A 24,865-nucleotide genomic window follows, 5' to 3' on the forward strand; every position below is an offset into this window, starting at 1 on the left:
TCACAAATATGTAGTGCAATATATAAAATTTTCTGAACAGTTATTCAGAAACTGTTGAAACACAAGTCATCACCAGCTACTCAGATTAAAAAAAAGTAGCTGGTCTAAAAAACAGTCTATTTTTCACATATAAATACCCACACTTACAAGAGAACTCAAAAGCAGGAGAGCGCTGCTCTAATAAACAATGACCTATCCACTGCAGCCAGTTGCCATCTTCTTGGCACAGATTCCCCAATCAAGTTCTGGGGCTCATTCATCCTCACCTTGGCACTTTTGATGTGCTGAGAGACCTTCTCAAAATTACGGTTGAGCTCTGCCAGTTTGGGCTCAACAAGTTCCCGGCAGGACACGCCCCGACCGTTCATTAAGATGACAGCCTGGTCACGGACGTTATCCACTCGGAGGCTGACGTCATCTAGTTCAGATGTCAAACGCTAGAAAGTGAAAGAAAAGGAAAATGGTCATTTCCTAGGCAAGGACAGAGACATCTGAAAAGAAACAAATCTGACATCATTCAGAATCCATGAGCTGACAGATGACACAACATTTCCTACCTTCACAGTTTCCTCCTTTTGGCTGGCTGACTTCTTCTCAATTTCATCCAGTAAGGCTTCAGCCTGATACAACCAAGTACTTATGTGGGCAACATTTTCGTCAAAAATTTCCAGCTGGCCCTGGTGATTCTGGAAAAAGATGAAAAAAATGTATGAATATGAGAAACTTCTAAAACTCCAACAAAAAAATCCGAACAACAACAAAAAAATGCAGAAACTCAAAAACCCATCAAATAAATCAACCCTGCCAAAATCTTATGAGTAGAAAGGAGATTGATAAAATAGTGTTTTGGACATATCTGGAATGAAACACTGAAAATTAAATCATACCTTTCATCTTCACTAGTATTTACAAAAATTCAATTTTCATTCTAGACCCTTTGATAATATAATTTCTAATTCACAGAAAGATAAATAGAAGTAGCTGAGGTAGTTTGTACAATTAAAGATAGACAATGTATAACAACAACCAAAAACTCCACAACTTTTTCTATCAGCGCTAGCAGGTGCAGCAGTATCCACTGTGTGTGGTTATTCAGGTTTTTTAATTGGAAGGGATTATGCCAAACTTACAAATTAATCAAGTGTTGATATTTCACTGATTGCATAAAAATATTCCTTCCTCTTAAGAAAAGTAACAAAATTGTAGACATGTTAATTAGGTTTGCTTTCACATGCAGTCAGAAATTGTCACATTAGGCGCCTCAGACAGATGTAACGTTATTTTATGTATCAGATTCAGAGAAGTAACAATCTGTTTAAGTCTTTCACCAAAACAAAAAGGTAGACAAGATTTGCTTTTTCAGAATAACAAAAAGGGAGGAGAGAAAAGAGAGAAGGCCTATGGTTGTGCTTTGTAAGGTTAAATTGTTCTTTTGCTACATGGAGCTATAAATTTCTTCATGTTGATATAGAGAGCACAGACAACACTTGTCACCAGATGTAAAAATAATCTAGAAGTATTTAGTTATGGATCATCCTTACAGCATTTACACATAAAGGTAAACTACCTGACTATTCCTAACATGGAATTGGATTACAAAATAAACACTATGACCTGCAACAGCAACTGGACAGCAGACACAGGGCTCACCATCCATTCATACACTAAAGTTTCCACAACTCCTGCCTTCTGAAGTCACTGATACAGGATGATTGGCATAACTAGCTAAACAACACCAAAATATCTTATTTATATAAAAGCATCAGTCTGATACTAGTTCAGTTGTAGACTGCTTCATGTCCATTTAGCTTAATTAGCAGCTTTAGGTGTATAATATGCTTGGCCTTTTATTTGATCAGTCAAATAGATGTTGTTGCCATACTTGAACACTTGCAGTTATTATGGTCTGTCCGAAAGAGCAATAGACTGACAGAGTCACAAGTGCTTTGCTGAACACCAAAGTTATCTATTGTCCATTAAATAGCCATCATTCAGGTCTCAAGGAAATTTATCAACACAAACCACTGTCCATGTTGGAGCTGGCACAGAGGCTTAATATTCAGGCTGAATAAAGAGCAGGACATGCAGCAGCTCAGTTTCCAACTTCCTCATGACTTACCTCTCCATCTACAGCATAAAGAGATATCCGTTCCACATTCTTTAAATGCATAAGGCATCATGGAAGTTTCACTTTACAGTAAAGTGAAACAATTGACAACTCCAACTGCAAAGAGGTGCAAAGAGAGCTACCCTAAATATTTTTCATGCATGCAACTTACCAACAAGGTGTCACACCAGTCCTCAGTCCACGTTCGAACTCTGCTCCAGCCAGCATTAAGGACACACAGCTTCTCCTCCAGGACAGCCTCACTCCCTTCCACCAGAGACTGGAGTGCAGTGCAACTTTCTGTGATGCTCTTCAGATCAGCCTTCCTCCTCTCTAGCTCTCTCAGCACATTCTGAAACAAGTTCATCCATTAAAACTGCACTGGTCCCAAACACAAAGGAGGCAGATTTTTACCTCCACAGGAAACAAATATATTGTAGGTGATCTTCACTTGTGGAAAGAATTACATCAACTGTAATTGTCTTCTGTTTTCTCTGTAGGTAGTGATCTCATTTTTTAAGAGAGAGTGAGAGCACAATGCATGTAAGTGTCCTGAACAACTTAGGGACTCTTTTGTCTGTTGTCTTAGATCATGTTCACTGTTTCTTTTCATTATGTAAGTAAAGCAAATGCATCACACTACATTGCAAGTCCATTTTTAAAAGGCTTTTTTCTGCATTGTAAAGAACAAAACACAAATTTCAAGAGACACTCTGGATCCTCTGTATCTTTTCCTATTAAAGTACTTTTACAGTTGGCAATAATGAGAAGCATGGTAGGCCAATGCTAAATATTTTTTTGGGAACCATCACAACTCATTACTGCAGATGTTCAATTCAGTGGCTACATTTTACAGAATCCCTATTGTTATATTATCTATATAGAGATATGTAAATATGTGTATTTTTAGTTCTACCCTTTTTCCCAAGTCATCTCTGCTTTTAAATATTTTTTTAATCTAAAAACCCCACCTTTTTTTGAAAGTATGCATACTGACATGCAAATTAAGCAATATGTCATCTCTTAAATATCAGGACACAGTTTCCATGTGGAAAACAGACCTTTTACCATATAAGATCACCAATTATTATTGATGGTATCTGCCTGCTTAGAAAGTTCTTTGATGCCAGTGTACAGTGTGGTGAAGAATGCACTTAATCACAGCTAGTGTCTGGAGCTCCTTGAACATACTATCTATGAAGTAACTTATTACTTTATCATAACTTATTATCTTAGAATCAAATACTCAAGTTACTACATTTTAAAATTGCCTCTAGAAAACTTGAAAACAGAAAGGACAACTTTGTATGCAACATATAGGACTTGTCCTCCTGCTGGTGCAGCATAAGAGTCTTTATTTGCATGGGTTACAAATCTATGGTACACTTCCAATAAGGATTCACAAGTTTGTTTGGAGAGAAATCTTGGGGATACTGCCACAGCAAAATCCTAGCACTAACAATTGCTAGTCCTGATTGAAATGACTGAGAACAGGTTACATTAGACAAGTTTGCAATTTGGTGAGTTTTCAAATTTTAAGACTGCAGATAGACCCACTCCAGAAGTAAAAGGTGACAGAAAACAAAAACTGGAAAGGTCAGTACTGCTGAATTGTATCAACTGACACTTGCTGCAAACTCCTAGTAATATCCAAATTTCTAAAGTGGGAGAAAATACAGTTACTCTGAAGAAAGTAACATATTTGCCTGTTTCAATTAAAAGCTAACTTGTAGGTGAAAGAAAATAAGGAATTACAGTGGTTTCTTATTTTGCAAAGTCACAATTTTGAAGACAAAGCTGTTTCAATGAAAAGTGACAAACTCAATTTTTCATTGAATGCACTTTTCATTCAATGCAATTTCAGTTTGTTCTACTAGTAAAATATTTGATCCAGTCCACAATTATATTTGCTGATAATTTTAAGAATATTATAATTTTGAAATGTGTAAGAGATACAGTAACTCCTAAATACCCATTAGTACCAAACACGTAGAAGTATCTTAAGTATTTCACTGGCATTTAAGGTTGATACAAAATGCCTGAGATGAAACAGATCAGACTAAGTAGGGTACTCTACATGAACTATTGATTCTACTAAAATTTCAGGATGTGGGAGATTTAAGAACAAGTTACAGGGATTTCAATTCACAGCCACTTCTACATAGTATTGCCATAATGTCAGAAATTTTTTCTACCAATATTTAGTAAGCATGCTTACTTTGGCCCAGGCAATTTCTGAATCTAGATCAGAAAGCAAGCTCTCTGAGGTGGACTTCTGCACGAGGTCAGCTTCAGTGGCAGCTAGCCACTCTGACAGAGAGGCAGACTCCTTCCTCATTTTGCGTGCCAGCTGAGTTGCTCTTTCCAGGTCTTGTTTTCCTTCTGTCACCTACAAAAAAAAAAAAAAAAAAAAAAAAAAAAAAAAAAAAAAAAAAAAAAAAAAAAAAAAAAGAGAGAAAAGAAAATTAGATTTTAAAAGATAGCAAAAACACAAAAGTGCTAGCCAGCTAAAATATCCACCTAAATATATAAAATCCTTGCATCTTAAAACTATCTTGCTTTAAGGAAGGACCCTGAAAGGAAAGATTATAAGCATCTGTATCTTACTATATGACAGAGAATATATAAAAATAATTTTAAATTGAGATACATCTAAAGGAGATAAAGAAACCTGCATACCAATTTATTTATAGCTAGCAATCACCAAACTGATGTTTATCACTTTATTTTGGTCCTTTAGCTGAAACTCAAAGGAATGTAGAGTCTAGTCACTCACATAGGTAAAATTCAATTCCTCCTAGTAATTTGTAAGGGCTGCTAGCAGAAAATTGTAAAGAAAAATTTCACTGAAAATCTAGTCTACCCTTAAAAACATATCAGTAACATAAATATGAAATTTGATGTTTGTCACAGTAAAATAATTTGTATTTCACACCAGTTACACAACTAGTCTGGTGAGATTTTAACACAGACTTGAGAAGAATTCCAAGCATCATAGTCAGAATCAATTGACATTTCACAGTATTGTGCTCTGTTCTCTGCTCAGAAATAAAAATCATAATATTATACTGCAAGTAACTCTGCCTTTCTACCTTTTCTTAATTTCTTATCTACATGCCTTCTAGAATCCACAGCTTCCTGGATATTCTCAAATTCACAAGTGCAAAATTTCCTAGAACCCATTCCGAGACATTACAAGACAGATCCTTTACCCCCAGCTTAATTCATGGAGCACTGAACAAACACAAATCCACTTGGGATTCCACCTTAATTTAGGTAGAGTCCTACCCGCCCAGTAAGGGTTTAACCATTTTTAAACACTTCTCTTAGATAAGTAAATATTCAACTAATAAGAAAATTATGCAATATTTAATGCAGTTCATGGGAAATACAGGTTTGCCTGCATTTTCTGTTTCACACTGAGAGCAACCATTTAGATGGACTACAATTCAAAGCCATCATGACACCCAAAAAACCTGAGGTTGACTTACATTTCTCACATGATAATCTGACCATAAATTATCTTAAAGGACTTTAATGAATGGTAGGTCAGATTTTCCAGGGCAAGCAAAACTCTGTGAACCTTTCTTTCTTCAAGGCTACCCCTCCTCCAGGGACGTATGTGCAATGTTTAATCTCTCAAATGATTGCTCCTGGATGCAGCAACTAACCTACATATTATCAGCTTTAGAATCAAACTTGAAAAACCATCTAACAGCAGAGAAATGACATGCAGACAAATATTCATACATTTATTTATTTTTCTTACCTGTGCCCCCAAGTCATTGTAAAGAAATTTCAGTGCTGTCAGTTGTTCATCCATCCCTTTAGGATTATCAGTCTGCTGCTTCTGTACAATTTGCCTTCCTGTCTTGATGACAGTTTCAACTTCCAATTTCACCTCACTGAGGGTCTTATAGAGTTTCTAAAAGCACAAATATGTATATTGGTGATCAATTTGTAGTGCAGGTTTTCTGACTCTGATTCCTTTGAGGACCTTAACTTCAAATCGCACTTAAATTCTGATTTCTGAATTAATAGCAATATCTGACAAGAAGATTCCAAACTCCTGATGATATTTTATTCTGATAAATATCCTGATAACATTATATTCTAGTTTTTATTTTCAAAAATTAATAAGATCAATAATTTAACAATGTTTACTCCAAGGCTAATATTGTGATCTGTATTTCATCTTAGCATTTTGTTTTGATCAAATACTACTGACTGTGATGCTTCTCCAGAACATAAGGATGAACCAGGGAAGGGAGTTCATAAAAACTCAGCTGTTCCACCATATCTATGATCAACAGCCCACTGCTTTTATGTCCTTCAAGAATATGAGGTTTCTAGTTATCAAGTGCTCTCTTAGCACTTTTCAATGAGCTGCAATAGTTCCATGATGACTTTAAGCAAAATTTCCTCAGAAGAGAGTTTAAGCAACAAGAACTAGAAGAAAAAGAAGCACCCCCTAGGATGAGTCATGAACACTGGATACGTACCATGCACTTCTCCAAGTGAGCTTGGATTACATCTGGGTCAGTATCCTTCACATCCAAGACATGAAGTTCTGCTTTTACACCATCCAACACCCGCTTGCAATCTAACATGCGCTGCTCAAAATTGGCTGGTTTCTGGAAAAGCTGATACTTTGTACATACCTCACGGAGCTTTCTCTGTTTTAATGAATATTACATTGAAAGATGGTTTTAAATTAGTACCTGCACTTCAAAAAGCAACCTTTAAAGCATCTCACACCACAGATTATAACCCATCATGTCACCACAAATCCATATATATGGAATTTTGGCTTGGCAAATAACGGTGCCATCACCTATTCCTATTCTCTACCTGAGGTGCAAGAGAGATCTCATTCTGTATCATACACTAAAAATATCCATTCTACTCATATACCGAGACTTGCTGACTTTCTGCACTTATCCCATGACACTTGTGAAATTTAGGCTGCCTTGTTCGATTCATCTAGGGCTGTTCGTATCCTTATGAAAGCACATACTATTTTCTTCTGAGGTTCATCTGACTGCACCAAACAATTTACAGGCTGACATGGCAGGGTGTAAGGGTGACTCTCACGTCTTTACCTGCAAAGCATCCAGCTGAGTTCCACCACGGGGAGACCTGCATTCAGGAGAAGCAGGAGGGAAAGAGCGAGCACTTTTCTTCAGCTCCTCTAAGGTGGATTCATGAGCTGCAATCTCAGCTTGAATTTTCTGCCATATCACAGAAGCAGGAAAGAAACACATTACAAAATTGCTTGCAGAGAGAGGAAGAGGAACTTTCTTACCACCCACCAGAAGTAAATCTACTCTGTAAAACTTAAACATCACCAGGTTTATTTTAAGTATTCTGCCTTTGGTGACAGATTGCTAGCAAAATTGAAAACTGCTGTTATTCAATACAACCTTAAAAAAAAAAAAACCTTCCAGATTACAGAAGATAACACCTAATGCATCAACACAGGACTGAAATTTATTACTAAGTCTAGACTGAGCACTATCATCAAATATTTCCAAAAGTTTTGTAGTGAAGGGCTATACAGAAATACCTGGGCCTCCTGGGGCACCTGAAAGGCATCTATCCTGTCAGTCAGGTAAGATGTCAGCTGTCTATCCAGATCTCCTAAACTTTCCTGCAAGACCTGCAGCATGTGGTCAGTTTCTCGCATGGTCTGAAGCTGCTGTTCCAGGGCAATCTGTCGGCTCACCGCCTGAGCAGGACAGAAAGATGAGACAAAATGCAGCAGTAATTCAACACAAATCACAGAAGACTTCCTCAAAACAAGGAGGAGAGACCAAAAAAGATCCTACACCTGGAGGACTGGCTAAAAAGCACCCTAGAAAGCAGCAATTTTTGAAGTTTGCTGTGGCTTCTGAACCAGCAACTGACAAGCAGTGGAACAGAAGGAGAGTTCTGCTGCTAGATACCTCTGAGAAGCAAAAGCACACCTCTCCTACTACCTCGGTAAGAAAGCATTCTGTTAAAACCACACCAGTTTCAAAAACTAGCTGTTCAATGGGAAACAGGAACTTTGCAATAGACCACAGATCACTGTTGTTTGATATTCACACTGTTAATATTCACATTTCCTTTCAAAACAATAAACTAATTTGGTTATACTGTCAAAACAGAAGTCCACATTTTTTCCCTTTATTGCTTCTTCCTTTAACAGCATCTGAAATGTCACTACCAGCACAGAAACACAAGTTCCCCACTACCAGCACGTGCATGCACAGACCCGTGCATGTGCACACACAGATGTGGAGAGCTGTCAAAAGCCCAGTGTGCCAGCGCTGCAGCTGCCAAAGCAAACAGGTTTTTATATGCCAAACCTGTTGTAACAGGAAAAACAGCAGTCAATGCTATCTTAAATGCCAGCACATAGCCCCCAGCTGAGGGCACTGCATTCATGTTGCTCATTGTAATGAGGATGAACTGAAATTCCCTCTATGATTACATTTTTTCATCAGTGACAGAAAACTTCCATCCTACAATTTGGCAGGGGCCTGTATTACCAGGATACAGAACACAAATTACAAACCTGTGCTACCTGAAATACAGCTAGTCTTCCTCTACTTATTAAATCTATAAAAGACTAGACTGAAGTAGGGAGAAGAGGAAGAGGACAACCTAATGGATGAGTAATGAAAAGAATGTTTTCCTCCTGTTCCTTGTTTCAGCATGACTTCTTCCTAGCTATTTCTAAGAGCGGAAATGTCACTTACACTCCTTTTTTACACTCCTTTTCACACTCTCTTTTACAGTTAGCGAGAAAATCACCGGTATTGATGGCAGTAGCAAGGCGATATTAAGTTGTTAATATTGACCTGTTCCTTGATTTTGGAATTGCCTTTTTGTCAAAATTATCTAAAAAACACTAGGGCATCCCTGCAGTGCAAGCTTGCAAAACAAACTTCACTCATGTAACAAAAAATAGAAAGGCATCTTGCTCTTTGGATATTTCTACAAATTAAAAGCAGCTGACACTAATGATGCTATTTATTCTTTTCCTGTATTGCAGTCTGGTATCTTTGAATTCAGCTAAAAAGAATCATTTCAGACTTGAGCTGAAAAATCCAGCCTACTTCAACCCTCACCCCAAGTTCTTACCAAGTGACTCAACTCCTCATAGCGGGCATTGAAAGCTTCCAGTTTTTCACTGATGATGTCATCAAGAATCCCTCCATCAATCAACGTCTGCCCAAGTTCCCGAATCTGGGTTCGGTTATCAGCTGGGTGACGCAGGACTGATTCCAGGGACTAATCAGAAAGAGTTTTAAAGGTCAAGACACTGAATATTACTGCATTTTCAGAGCTGGAAATCTGGTTGTATACACAAGTTTAACACTTCAACTGTCTTGAGAGTGCTCTATCAGCATAAATCAGTAATGCTTAATTCATAATGGCACAAAGGTGATTTTACTTTTGATTATCAAACTTCACAGCATTTTTTGCCCACTTTCATAATTTCAGACCACCAAAGCCCTGGAAGGAATTAACCAATTTACACAGGCCAGAAGAGAGGATACAATTTTATCACAGTACCAAGTATGGCACTACCACATACAGTAAAAGTCCACTTTTGGTGGAGAATCTTACAAATCTCCATTTTCAATTCAGATTAATATATTAATTTAATGTGAAGAAACAGAATATCTAGCACTTTTCAGTATGCTACTGAAGTGCAGAATTTTTTTTTAAACAGAGCTATCTGTAAAATTACTCATCTGATAGAATCATTCTAGTACCTCAAGAGCATCATTGACAGCATCCAATTTATCAGGCAGATTTCCTGTCATTTGCACTCTTTCTTCCAGATTGTTTAGCCAAGCTGTTTCTAAATCAAGATACTGGAGCAGCTCAATCCAACAGGACCACACTTCCTAGGAGCAACAGAAAATAAAAGAATTAGCCTAGAATTCCAGGCATACCTCATATACCCTATGAACAACTTAAAGACATGTGTCTGAGAAATCACCTAAAAGAGACAATTAGAAAACATTGAGAAACATGTCACAGTACAGTATGTTCTAGATAGAAAACACGCAGCTTTATCAGGAAGATACAGAGAAAGGAGTATAGCAGTCACTAACTAAACTTGTGTTAAAACTATCACTGACAAAGATTCATGTAACTATGCAAGAATGTAACAAAATGTATCCAATCCACTTTGAAAGACAGGACACACACACTCTACCCCAGACCATAATCTCTTGTCCTAATTATTACTGGATTTCAACCTTTAATTTTTGATAAATTCCTTTTTGCCTTTTTGGAAGACACGTGGATCAGTAACAGGATGGTGAGACAAGTTTACTTATTTGCAAAAGCACCAAATACAATTGTAAAAACAAATCTAGATGGTGTCCTCATGGATTCCAAATACATCATTTCAAAGGAAAGTAATCTTGGAAAGGAGTAAAATGCATTTATGCTGAAGCTACCATACTCAAACATTATCAATGTCCTTCTCCACTCCCTTCTTGTGTCACCTGCCTTCATTTTACAGAGTCACAGAATCACTTAAGTTGGAAAAGATCTGAGAGATCACCCAATTCCAATCTGTGACTAAACACCACCTTGTCAACAAGACCATGGCATTAAATGCCACATCCATTCTTCCCTAAACACCTTCAGGGACAGTGACTCCACCACCTCTCTGGGCAGCCCATTCCAATGTTTAATCATTCTTTCTGTGAAGAATGAATCTTCCCAATGCCCAACACAAACCTCATCGGGAACACCTTGAAGCCATTTCCTCTCATTCTGTCCCTGGCCTCAGAGAAGAGGCCAAACCTCTTCTTCTGGCTACACTCTCCTTTCAAGTAGTTGTAGAGAGCAAGAAGGTCACCCCTCCTTTTCTCCACACTTTTCTCCACACTAAACACCCCCAGCTCCCTCAGGAGCACCTCATAGCATTTGTGCTCCAAACCTTCTAACCTGCTTTGCCGCCCTTCTCAGCACCCCAATGCCCCCCTTTTAGCGAGAGGCCCAGAACTGGACAATGCACTCAAGGTGTGCCCCACCAGCACCAAGTACATACAGAGGGACAATCACTTCCCCAGTCCTGCTGGCCACACTACTTCTAACACAGGCCAAGATGCCATTCTGAGCCACCAGGGCACACTGCTGACTCACATTCCCTGGGTGTGTATCAGCATCCTTGGGCCCTTTTTTCATTGGACATCTTCCAGCCATTCTTTCCCCAGGCTGTAGCACTACATGGGGTTGTTGTGACCCAAGTGCAGCACCTGGCACTTGGTCTTGTTGAACCTCATACCTTTGGCTTCAGCCCACCAAATCAGCCTGTCCAGATTCCTCTGCAGAGCCTTCCCACCCTCCAGCAGATCAATACTCCCATCCAGCTTGGCGTCATCCACAAATTTACTAAGGGTAGGACTTGATAACCTCAACCAGAACATCAACAGAGGAATTGAACAGATATTTCTAAGCAGAGAGTTATCATTCTTGCCTCCAAAGTGTGGCATTTCCCCCGGATCCGATTGCACAGTAGCTGGTAGTTCTCCAGCACAACATTCAACTCAGTTGCCAGGTCCTGACCACTGGACGGCACTTTGGTGGCCAACATCTTGATGTTGTCCTTGAGAATCTTCACCCTCACCTCCTTCTGCAACACATCCTCCTTCGCTCTCTGTCAAAAAAACATGTTACACTATCAACCTTCAATTGCCTCACACTCAGCTACTCACCACTCAAATCACAGATAAGCAGTTTCACATTGGAGGTCTTGCTGCCAATGTACTTCTTGGGCCTGGACATAACAAAATACAGCACTTGCATGGAATGCAGGTCATGTTAGCAAGTGGTGAAAGATCCTGTTTCATTAAGTATAAAGATATATTTACCATTCATGGTTTGTTCATTAAAAAAACCCATTACCCAAGGCAAAAAAAAAAAAAAAAAATCAAGTTCATTGCTATTTCTATCATGCAAATACGAAAAACAAATTTACCAGAAAAATAAAATAGACGTTTGCTAAAAAACAAGTATATCAGGAAGAAAAAGGTAAGGTGAATTTACAGAAATTATGTGTCTCAGAGCTCAGTAACTTATCTCCCAAACTTATCCAGGAAAGATGATGTAATTACCCAGGACATGTGCAATTACAAAGCTGGGACCTCCCTCACAGCTGTTGGATAAGGAACACACAAAAAGGACAGCTAGAAAAATTCCTTCAATCTAACTACACTCAGAGGAGCCTGGCAACACATTTACAGGGTAAGTACAGTACAACTCCCAGCACACTGGTCAGGAGAAACTGCATTGTCACTTGTCAAATTTTGCCTTAGCCAGAACTGAGGAAGAAGGATAGCTGGAAGACAGATCAGGCAGACCAGTCTGAGTCTCTCCGCTGAGACAAATAAAAGGCTCCGGAAACTGAGACTGCTCCATATCCTTCTTTTCAGGTTTCAAGAACAATTTTATGAAATTGAAATACCTCTGATAAGTAAGACATTGCACTATATAGTAGAATTTAGCACAATTTTTGTATATATATTTCAAGATGTCATCTAGATGTAAGGCAATAAAAAAGTCAGTTAATAGAATGGCAAAGAATATAAAATTTTGAAAATATATTTTATGGCAGGATTTTCAAAAACCACACAGCCTTATCTTAAACTTATTCCTCCTTAAACCTATTCCACCTGTCAGCAGGAGTTCCACTCTCTGTTCAAATGAGAGCATATGCAAAAATGAGTCATATGCAGAGAGTGCTTTTCCCCACTCCTACAAGTAGTCCCAGGATAATATTGTTACTGCAAATGAAAGGGAATTTTAAGTGTTACAATAAGCTTACAGGCTCACTGACATAACTGGCATAATATACACAATATAATCTGGATTTGACAAAGGTAAATGTGCTAAAAGTCTCACAGATTTGCCAGTGAAAAGAAAGCCCTTTCTTTCTTTGGCTTGTGTTCAGCCAGCTGTCAGACTATGCGACCTCAAGTGGCTTCAAAGGGCATGAATATATTAAAACTCTTGTTAAGGACTGCTTCAAAACCCTTTCAAAAGGGACAATTCAAAACTTCAAATGGCTTCATTAAAGCACTTGTAAGGGATAATTATTTTTTTAATTGTCCATCAAGTAACAGTATAGTGGATACTCACAAAGTGTACACAAATAAAACCATTTATGAAGCTATGACTGAACTCTTAGATTAAAATGCCGAGAATTATTTACTCTGTACATGTATCCAAGAAAATTATCTGTTCAACTGACAATGTTATAATGAGACAAAAATATCTCCTTCCTCTCCATTTACTTGGTCACCAGACTCAAAAATAACGGAGGCAGGGACCAGTATCACTCACTGATCCTTATAAAAAAAAAAAAAAATCACTGTTTGCAACAGATGATGAACACATTACAACACACCTGTTTTAAAGTGATTTTCTAAATGTGGAGTTAGAATATTTAGGGGACAAGAAACTGAGAACCAAGTGATGGAAGCAGAAGAATGTTTTCACAACCACTAATTTAGTTAGAAATACAATATGACACTATACCTTTCTCAAGATTTGTCTCCTGCAAAGTTTTCCCATACTCCTAATGTTTAATATGCTATACATAAAAAAGCCTGACTCAACAGCTGAGCAAGCTGTTATTTATTATGAACTCCCTATCCCTCATGGCCAAAAAGAACATCTGCTTTTATAGTTTATGCTTTAAAAATCAAAAATTCCACACAGCCAAGATGAAAAATACTACTAATCTTGTCATGACCTGAGCTCCTTTCCACAAATATAATTCCATAAAAGGTCAACCCCCAAAGCTTTAAGGTTCTGTTTCTCTTTAATCAGGCCTCTACAATGAGCTGGCATTGCTGACCTTCATTTCCTCTACTGCATTCTCTAGCTCTTCAGGGGACTTGTATTCAAAATCTTTCTCCAAATATTCTTCTTCAGCTTGGGTCATCCATTCTTGCATCTCTGCCAAATCCTTCTTCAGATTTACAGCTTTTTCCTGACTTTCAGACAGGCGATTTTTCTGACTAATGATCTAGAATCCAAGGTAGAGAAAGAAATAGCAGTTTTGTTACTTAAATGTCCTTGTACATGTGAAAAAACACAAGTCTTTGTTAAAATATTTTAGTACCAAAACGCTTTCAGGCCTTTTTAATTAACAGAGCACTTTTACATGCACACACAAACTTACGAACCCTTTTTAGCAGATGAACAAAATCTAAAAGTGAGGGAAGGAGAAATATGACCTTTTTTTCCTCCTTCATTGAACATAAACTGGTAACAATCCCTGGAAAAAGTCAGACAGAATAAAATCCTCTCCTGATTACAAGTACAGTATAGTTAGATATACTGAGCAATAAAAAACTCTTCAGGGCTCACTTCTTTCCACAATCCAGATACTCTGGATTCTATATCAACAGCAAGGCTCTCTAACACAGATTTTCATCAGCAATTGCAACAAAATAAATGTTTCTACTGACAGCAGAAAGCTTCCACTCAAAAGAAACAACCAAATACACCAAATTTGAGTGGTAGTCTATTTATAGCTTTTTGTTTTTCAAAGCTGCTTGGAAACCAACAAAAATTATACAGGGACAGCATAATATTCCAGTCTTCAGAAACAAGAAAAAAAGGTCAGATCTTCCTCCCACACTCTCCAGAAAGAGCAGCATAAAACCAAGTGAACAAATTAATTTTTAATTACAAACAATTATAGAGTTTATTTTGCTCCTTCCAGTCAGGTACCAAGAAATGTGCGCATTCAAGTTGGGCTTCAGCCACTTTGACAGTGAAACAAGTAAAACATTCCCATCCCACTGTTTCATTGCTTCGCCTCCTCTCAATCCTCACAATGCCACACAACCTCGCAGCTGCAGCAACAAGCAAGCACCAGGAACACGTGGAGAACTCACCTGTTTGCTCAGCTTCTCCCACTGAGTCTGGCAGTCTACTAGCCTAGACTTTGTCCAAGCATTTATGCTCGCAATAGGCTGAGCTCTTAAAGCAGCCTCTACTTCTTTCATCTCTTTCAGTGATGGTTCGATTGTCTCCATTTCATTGATAAACATCTAAATACACATCAGAGAAAAGGGATGTTGTTCTTCAGCAAGATTTTACATTAATTTATAACCTTATTGATAATTTTGCAACTTTTAATTATTCCAGAGAAAGTTTTTGGAGCAGATCAATGCTGTGATCAGATCAATACCAGACTGCTTAAAATAATCCTTCAGTAATTCAAAATATCAGAACTATGCAACCAAAGAACAAAGTACAGCTTGCCATACACAGCGTAAACTTTTTCATATGCCAACCATCAACATCAAAACAACACAAGTTTGAAGATTACATGCACTAAATATTCTATTTCTGGTGTACCTCAATTTATATTCTTCTCCTGGAAAAAAGCATTTGAAGGTACACTGTAATTACTCACTACAAGACAAAATTCTACCTAAGCGTGACCATTATGTGACACTGACTAGCCAGGAATCTTCCTTACAAAATTATGAACTCTAGGACTTTGATCAGTTATTTGCTTCTTACTTTTAAGCTACACTTGGAAATTTAATGCAGAAGGCACTTTTCATCCACAGATTCAATTCCCTAATCACAAAAAATTGGGAAAAATATATAAGCCTTTTATAGAGGAAAAACTTGTAGATAGGTATTTATGACTACAGTGAAGACCTTAAAAAAACACAAAATATTATAGCTGCAAAAAAAGGAAACCAACTCAAACATGCCCTGAAGAAATATAAAACATTTTTTCTTGTGGGCTTAATGTGCTATGAACAGTACTTATTACAAGAAAAATAATAAAGAAGAGATGCTACTTGTTATTTCAAAAGACTCCTTGTAAGAGTGAAACTCACTGTGCACTGGTCAAGTTGCCTTTGAAGTCCTTCAGTATCCCCTTGAACAGCCTTTTCTGTCATCAAGAAGTCTTTCACTCCATCCATCCACTTCTGAACAACTTTAGAGTCAGTCTAAATCAAATATAGTAAAGAACATTGATTCATTGCTGTGATGAAGAATGTATGGCTGTTGCACTTCAACTTCTAGCAGCTTCCAAAGGGTGTTCTACAAGCTGCTGGCATAGTCTTAGTTTGGAATCAGACCAACTTTGGTTTAGTTTTTGGGTTTTATTGGGCTTTTTGGGGGGAAGAAGAGAATCCTAAATTTCTCTGTTCTCAAATTTATATGAATAGTAAATTCATAATAGTGATATTCTTCCACCCACCAGAGCATGGTTTAAGTGACACAAAACTGTTCCAGGCAATCCATCACACCAAAGCACGGGATCAGGTAAGGAGGAGAGCATGGTTTCAAGAATTATGTGGTTACTCTTCACATGAAGGACCTGTCTGAAGGCTGAAAATATGCCTAAAACTATGATAAAAAAATGCATGACTGTTTCCACACTTGTTTGAAAACTGCACTCCAAAGGAAAAGAGACAGCCCTATAAAAATTCATATGTGGAAAAGAGGAGTGGACAGTGCTAAACATACTTTTCAGGTAGAAACCATGCTGAGAAAGCCATTTGCATAAGCAAGACACATGTAAAAGGAAAAAAATACAGAGGAACAGACTAATCACTAAAATTAAAAAAAAAAGCCTAGCTGTTTGAGGCCAATAGTACAATACTGTACTCACTAGAGCAAGTCTTGAGGAAAAAAAATAAACACACCCAATTTCAGAATTACGTGATCTAACAATTGGCAGTTCCTTATACCCTGCAATGAGGTAGGAAGGGAGGAAGGGAAGAAAGGAGACAGAGGCATTGCCATCTCCTTCCCATGCAGTCATGGATGTTCCAAATCATCCTTACAAACAAAACCAATACAAAGAGGCCTCTTATTTCCCCTGGTTCAACCAACTTATGAGGCTGACATTTTTTATTAATATAGCTGGACTTTTACTCAATATTTTTGGACTATTTGGTTGGAATTTTTGATAGATATCATCTATCCTGACACAATCATCATCATAGAACAGCTCATCAGCTTCACCTTCTAACTCTGCATGTCACAGAGGAGGAAAGCATACACTTCATTTTCTTAAAAACCTTACACTAACTGTGTTTTCAAGATCAATATATTACACACTGTTTCTCAAAAAATATCTGCATTAATGAAAACTCATTAGACTAAGTCCATGTTTATTTTTAGATCACTGCTACCATTAGAGGTCAAAGTCATGGCATTTTCTTCATTCCTTCTCCATTTTGATGGAATTTCCTGCAGATGATTAGCCTGAAAATAATTTTCTAAAAAACAGGCCCTATGATGCTTAACAGTGAACCATAGCTTAATGTAAAAAAATATGTATTTATAAAGGCTGCCTTTTGACAAGGCACTATAGCACACAACTAATTTAGCATTTTTTACATATTTACATATTTATTTACATAAATAGCTGAAGACAATTAAGTGGGATTACTCAAACTTAGACACACATTTAAATAACTTGCTGAATCACAAACCAAGCCTACAAAGTTTAATTAAGTAAATGTTCCTACATTGCACAGGTAAATAATTATCAGTGGTCAGTCAAATAACCAGTGTAGGCTGTTGATGTACAAGAGTTCACAATTTTTAGACATGAACATCCTCGTCATAGAATGGTCTGGGTTGGAATAGACCTTAAAGATCCTTCAGCTCCAACCCACCAGCCATGGGTAGGGTCATCTTCCACTAGATGCCATCCAAATGGGCCTTGAACACTTCCATGAATGAAGCATCCATAGCTTCTCTGGACAACAAGTTCCAGTGTCTCACTGCCCTCACAATAAAGAATTTCTTCCTAAAATCTAATCTAAACCTACCCTCTTTCAGTTAAGAGCCCATTATCCCTTGTCCTGTCCCCACAAGCCCATGTAAAAAGTTCTCCTTCATCTCTCAAAGGTTCCCTTTAGGTACTGGAATGCTGCTATAAGGTCTTCCTTATAGATCTTCAGTTCTTCAGAATCAGTTTTTGACATTTATTCCAGGCAGGAACAAAGATCAAATGTGCTGAATCTTAACTTGTTCACTCCTAGAAAAACCACATGATGTACAGCCATGCAGCAGATTTAAAAGATCTGAGAGTGATATATAATCAAAGACACAGCAAGCCATATATTACTAGAGGTATGATAACAGAAGACAAGATAAAGAAAATTTCTTCCTGGAAAAACAAGATGCAAAACTGATAAAATGAGCCTTGTCTACTCCTCCCATTACATAAGTATTACAGTTTACTGGTAAATCATTACTCCTAGTTCATGTCACTAATGCATGCACTGTCAGCTTGGGGGAGCCTCTATCACAACGCAAATAACAGAAGAACCAGCTAAGCACAGGACTCACAGGCAGATCTGCCACTGACATGCTCATCAGGCTAACAAAGGTATCTTAGTCTGCTCACTGTTAAAATGAAAATATTTACTCTGTTTCTTTTCAAAAACCTGAATGTGAGGAGTGTTGTCTTGGGAAATGTCAGTTTTTAAAGGTGATTTAGGGGGAAAAAAAAGAAACATTAAAAATAAACTAATACTTGCATGTAGTTGAACATAAACCACATGTTGTCCAAGCACTGACATTTACTTTTTCTTTATCTCCCCATGTAAACTTTTTTCCCCTTTAATAGCCAGGGGCTTCAACTCCTTTTTAGCCAAGGAGATCCTGCCTAGCCATTCTCCAAACTAATCTTGTGTTTGGCATCTGCACCAGGACCATACACTAAGGCTGCCATACCAATCTTTCCTGCAGTACAAGTTATACCCTAGTGTGCCCAATTTTGTCCACAGCATTTTTATTCAACTTGTTCCAGACTATCATTTTTAATTTATACAGTATTAGACTACAAAAATCTCCATATAGATAAGTACCAAAGGAAAAAATCAGGGAATATGACACAACAGTCCATCCACTGACAGCTTTACAAAACATTTAGAAAACACAGAAATTGCATACTCAAAAATACAGTTCATAAGGCAACACAATGTAAACCCCATATTTCAACAAATAGCACCAGTAGGTATTTCTTTCATTTTCAGTTACTTCATAATTACAATAATGGTTTAATATTAATAAAGCAACCATATAATAATTGGCTCCATTGTTTCTTCTGCTAGAATTTCCTTTTTGGCCTCTGTACTTCCTTTTAAGGTAAAGTTTTCTAGCATCTTGCTCAGGACATAAGTCTGTTCTCAGAACAGTGGGATTTTCTGTCTTGCAAAATTTCATAGGTGTTGGAATCCATAAAGTTAGAGAGTTTTTAGGAAATGGTTAAAAAAAAGTATGTAGGCCTTAGACTAGAGCTCTGTTAGCATTGCAGAAACAGCAGAAAAGTTTCCCATGCAAGCAGAAATGTTTCCCAAGCAGTAGATGTGACAAATAACAATAGGCCTCAGTAGAATTAGCTTTAGGATGGCAACAAAGTTATTTAATATATATCTTTAGAAGGTTAGCATGAATAGAACTCTGTTCTTTGTCTTCTATGAACTAGTCTTTGTTTTAACTATAATTACGTGTGTTTTATAAGATTAGATAGAATGCCTGTCAATATGTAGTTTTCTGTGTATGATTAGCTGAAATCTAGACTGAGATGATTTTATGTCTTTCTGTATTATCCCACCCTCGGCAGACATTTTGTGTGGATCGGTGAGCTGTTAACATCATGTCTTGACTGTTTTGAGACTGATGTTCTGGAAATAAAAGCAAAAATCTCTTCACTGGTCTAGTTCCAATGTTGTCCATATCTGGACATTTTGCCGCAGCATAGTGAGTTCCTTTTTTAAGACGTGGGTTCCTGACACAATTAGACTTATATCTATCCTTCCCCCACAATAATAGGCATGTGTATATATTTATAAAATAGGTAGAAGGCTGAGTAACCTTAATTTTTTAACTGTCCTTCCTGTCACTTCAGAGGCCATGGTTGGAACTGGAAAAGTCACTATACCCAAGCATTTTCCTTATTCACTTTTCTAACTTCCTTGTACTAATTCTTCATGACTGTTCACCAAAACCTTACTTGAAGGAGCAAGTTTTCTGTAGCAGGCATGGAATTACACTTTAAGACTAGTGGGCATCTGACACCAATCACATTGAAGATCATCAGCCCCTACTGGGATTAACAGCACAGCTGGCATGCCCTTGACCTTAGCAAAACCTTTGCTTATAAGAAGAGAGGGACACTAATTTTAAGTGAAAAGTATTTCTGTTAGAAGACAATAATATCCTGGGCACATTAGAATTCCACTTCTATGCTGCTACAAATACAATATATATGCTTTCAGCCTCTGCCAGACTAGTGAATCATCAAAATTCCACTTCTCAATCAGTTTCATCTGGACTCCTGCAGAAACACAGAGAAAGAAAGGTCTATAAAGCAAGTGAGTTATTCAAGCCAAAAACAACAAAATCCTTTCATTTTACCTCAAACATTCTCAACTTGGGCATAATTTCCTCCAGTAGTTTAATTTCTTTGGAAATCTTGGCCTTTAACTTGTCCCAGCGTCCCTGCACATCCTTGAACTCTTTCACGTAGATGTTTTTTATATCCGAAGATGCATGCTTCTCCAAAGCCTTTGTTTCTTCAGCAAGTTTATCTACCCTGGGCTTCTGGGCTTCCAGTGTCTCACAAACTGTCTATAACAAAAGGAAAAAAAGCCTCCTTCCAGTATTTGCCATAAAACAGGTACACACTTACATATAAATCCAAGTACATTAAAAGTTTCATCGTGCAGATGGTCAAGAGTGATACTTGTGCAGACTCAGTGAAGAGTGATACTCCAGTTACAGCAGTTACTGCAGCAGAGATGTCCAAACAACAAAACCTTCAGCTGCTGTACTGGGGCAACAGCAGTGACTACAGAAGGGGTAGCAAAGCTTGGCCACAAAGCTCAACATGTGCAGGCATCTACGCCTTCTGTGTGCCATGCCATACTGGCACTTGAGTCAACAAGGCAATGGCTGTGCCACACTGCACTCTCAGAGCAAACTGCAATGCAGACAGACCAGGGCCTCAGTATGGTCATATCCCCACAAGTTTGCTTTTTAAAAGCACATGCAAACCGGCTGAGAGTGTTCTTCCAAGCTTTGTAAAGTGAAATATAATTTCTTAGTTGCAAATAAAAGCTCTGATACTCAAGTTTTGAAAACTACTTTCCCAGATGGAATACAGGGAAAGATACATTCTGAGTACATTCACTATGACATTGCTGATATAAAGAGTCACTTGATTTGAAAGGGCTAATTTACTAATATGAAAAATAACAGCTGAAGGTATAAGCCAAAACATAAAAAATGCTGCCAGTTCATTGAACTCATCACTTTGATTACTGTGCTTCAAATTTGCTTAAGAGAATTTCACAATGAACACATGAAATTATTATTACTTTAATGGATTTAATTTTCTAGTATATACATTTAATAGGTACAAGTAGGATGTGTGCATACATATTTTGCTGTATTTTTACTGAGGAAGACTTTTTAAAATGTTCACGTTCTCAAATCTACTTTACATTTATCGTGGTTTCTTTTCCTGGAAAATGTAGCAATTCCTCTAAGACAGGTAGAGAGGTAGCAATGAGACTGGGAAGAGGAATGTATGTTTCAGAAAACAAGAGCATTCTGTGCAGGAGACCACAGATGAAGCATCCATCAGTGCCTGCTACAGTGCAGAGAGAGCTGAACTAACCCCAGGTCCACAAGCAGCTCCTCATATACAGTTTGTTCTCCTCTCCTGTCACATGCTAATGTTAAAGCACCTACACTAGCATAGTATGTCCTTTCAGGGTAATTAGTCTCTGAAGAAAACTGGGCAGAGGCAGGAAAAGACAAGCTTCCAAAGGCTAAATGCCATTGCAATTCATCTAGCATATGGACCAGAAAATCTCCATCACGTTTAAACAATACAGAAGCAACACTAAAGAGAAAACCAAAGAATCAAAGCTTGTTTTAATCTCCTAGTTAAAAAAAAAATACAAAGCACTAACAATTCTGTTTACTGGACTTCCAAAAATCATCGCTCTGCTAAATAGAGCAGGATATAACAACCTCTCTGCACCCAGCAACCAGAGATCCAGAGCTCCTCCAGCTCCTGCAGCCTTATTAGGCCACCACACAGGGAAAAACACATGCTTCTGAATGTGGAAGGTGGTAGAGCAGGCAGGGAAGAATTTGATTTTTTTACAAACAAACAAACATAAGGGGGGAAAATACTGGAGATGCAGAATTCTCTCCCTGGAGAGAGGTATATCCCTGCCTCAGTATCTGGTATTTGCAAAGCTGCTGTCATCTATAAATTTTTGTCTACTTTATAAGCACAGCTTCCCTTTGATAGGCAGTCTGGAGGTCAGAGAAGTACAGTTATTCTCTCCAAACACCTGAGCAGGATGAGTTTGTTAACCAGCTGACCCTCAGACACTTTAAAGCCAGCAGACCCCTCACACCTGGGTGAATATATTTACCCAGTGCTTGGAGGGGAGCGTAGAAAGCCTGCAAACCACAGTCTGTTCAGAAGGGCAGAGGCAGGGTCAGAGGAGGTCACCCTGCCCCAGGACAGAATCAGTCCAGGCACAGGCATGACTGTGGTGTGGCTCAGGCAGGTGCAGCTCGCAGCTCCTTCTTTTCCTTAAAACTGCACTCAGCAACACAGGAGCAGACCTTGGATCAGAGGTCACCAACCTGATCCAACCCAGCCTCTAGAAGGGGGATGCTCTTGGAGCCCTAACAATTGTTTTACAACTCCTGAGCACAGGAGGTACATGCACGTTCTTTCCTTTCTGCCTATCATTTGTTCTGCAACTCCTGAGCACAGGAAGTACATGCACACCAGAGAGTGCCCTCTGAGGTCCTTTTCCCCTGGCTGAGTAGCCCCAGCTCTCACAGCCCCATGTCCCGTCACAGGCAGCACGAGAAGCTGTGAAGTCTTGCAGGCTCAGAGATACCCAGCCCTCGCCTGGACACGTCCCTCAGCAGCCCGGTAACTCAGCAAGCCACCTGCGAAAGTGGGCTCCATACCCACATCCCTGACACCCCTCTGAGCAGCGTTAGCTACCCCACTGAAAGCAAGGCAGGAGAAGAGAGGGTGACAGCAGTGTGGTAACCTCCTTCCTCAGTGCAAAGGGCGGAGTCACCTTGGCCTGCTGCAGGGCGCTCTCCACCTTGCTGGGCTCGCTGAGGCCGCTGGCAGTGCAGAGCTGCTCGCCCTCCAGCTCGCTCAGCGCGTCCCTCAGCTGCTGCAGGGACTCCACGTACTCCTGGCTCGGCTGCCTTTCTGTCTCTGGGACCACGCAAAAGAGAAAGGGAACAAAACACAAAGTAAGGAAATGCGCTTGAACCCAAATCATAGGAGATGTGAACAACTTTCCAAGAGCTAAAAAACTCTTCAACAGATAGCATTGTTTTTCCTCTAAAAATATTAAATATATAACATGCAAGTACATAGAATATAATAATAAGTATGCAATTACAACCTTCCAAAAATTTTACAAACTCAATCTCATTTTCATAAATTCTTTTTATACACTTAAGCACCTAAATTTGTTTGGGTGGGTGGGGTGGTAGAATCAGTAGTATTTAAATTATATGTTATCATACCAAGAATAACCCATAGTATTTAAAATATATAAACCACTCAAATTTAGTATTTTGCATTTTTAAGCTTTAGACATATCTACTATTTATCTACAAATACACACACACTGATATCTGCTATATATAGAAAACAGAGTATAGCAAATATAATAGCCATACATTACATATTAAATTAAAAATACACACTATGTATAGGAATTATATAAGACAATATATAGGAATTATATAAGCTAGAATTTACAAACGTGTGTGTGCGTATATATAAATAACATATTAGTGTGGGCTTGTGTTTTGCTTACATTTTTACGTTTGTCAAATATATTTACCCACACAAATATATAAAAATAGAAGCTTTCAGCCTGTTGCCAGAACAGGGACACCATCTAGGAAGCGTTAAAAGGGAATTAAAGTTTGGATGGAGTATCTGCTTGCCTTCTTCAACCATATCTCAAAATTTGTTCAATCCGGCCCCACGTGGAATCCCAGGCAGGAGGCAGCACCTCACTGGCATTTCAGAATGAAAACAGCCAATCGGAATAACTGCAGCAAACAGGATTTTGCCTATAAATCCTGTACTGTGTTATGCACATTCTCTGGCCCTGGATTCCTAAGCAATTTTGTTACTGCCCCACGTGAAAATTAATCTAAGCCTTGTTCTGACTCAGCAGGTAGCTTTTCAACAGCTTACTGTCAGAACTGTCCTACCTTTTATAAAATGAGTCAACATTTTTGAGAGAATCAGAGTTATCCAGCTCTCTTTTCTCAGAAGGCCAGCTCAATTTAAAGAGGGGAGGGGAAAAATTAATAAGAAGCATATAGGTGCACTGCCACTAAGTGACAGAAAATCCTGAAGGAGAAGAAAATAGTTAAAGTAGTTTCTCAGTGACAAAAATATTGAGTCAATTCCCATCTAAAAAATTCCCACAGAGTTGGGACTGAGTAGGTCTCCATGGGGGAATTTCCAGAGGCTCAAAGAAGAGCCATAAGAGGAGCTGGCCCTCTGTCAATCAAGGCCTGCCAAGTTCACAAATGCCTAAGTCACACCACCAGTCACATAGCTCCGGAAGTTTTTACCTTGCAGCAATTCAACTACGCTGTAAATAAACAGCTAAAACCCTGAACTGACATTTCCCTCTGTTCGTCAGCAACATACCTTCTCAG

At 38.4% G+C, this 24,865-nt stretch overlaps 1 protein-coding gene across 1 annotated transcript in view; it reads right to left on the bottom strand.

Moving 5' to 3' along the window:
* Positions 1–24,865, bottom strand: part of UTRN (utrophin) — a 309,554-nt gene that overhangs the window by 218,566 nt on the left and 66,123 nt on the right. Inside the window, exons 21-36 of the mRNA XM_058021836.1 lie at positions 23,245–23,390; positions 20,540–20,752; positions 15,991–16,104; positions 15,028–15,183; positions 13,980–14,150; positions 11,598–11,777; positions 9,874–10,008; positions 9,236–9,385; positions 7,674–7,835; positions 7,210–7,338; positions 6,610–6,783; positions 5,877–6,032; positions 4,326–4,496; positions 2,280–2,459; positions 558–686; positions 267–437 (exon numbers count right to left, since the gene is read on the bottom strand). Of these exons, the coding sequence (XP_057877819.1) occupies positions 267–437; positions 558–686; positions 2,280–2,459; positions 4,326–4,496; positions 5,877–6,032; positions 6,610–6,783; positions 7,210–7,338; positions 7,674–7,835; positions 9,236–9,385; positions 9,874–10,008; positions 11,598–11,777; positions 13,980–14,150; positions 15,028–15,183; positions 15,991–16,104; positions 20,540–20,752; positions 23,245–23,390 (2,537 nt within the window). The remainder of the gene's footprint in view (positions 1–266; positions 438–557; positions 687–2,279; positions 2,460–4,325; positions 4,497–5,876; positions 6,033–6,609; positions 6,784–7,209; positions 7,339–7,673; positions 7,836–9,235; positions 9,386–9,873; positions 10,009–11,597; positions 11,778–13,979; positions 14,151–15,027; positions 15,184–15,990; positions 16,105–20,539; positions 20,753–23,244; positions 23,391–24,865) is intronic.

Source organism: Melospiza georgiana, chromosome 3, assembly GCF_028018845.1.
Source record: "Melospiza georgiana isolate bMelGeo1 chromosome 3, bMelGeo1.pri, whole genome shotgun sequence".
NCBI classification, from domain to species: domain Eukaryota; kingdom Metazoa; phylum Chordata; class Aves; order Passeriformes; family Passerellidae; genus Melospiza; species Melospiza georgiana.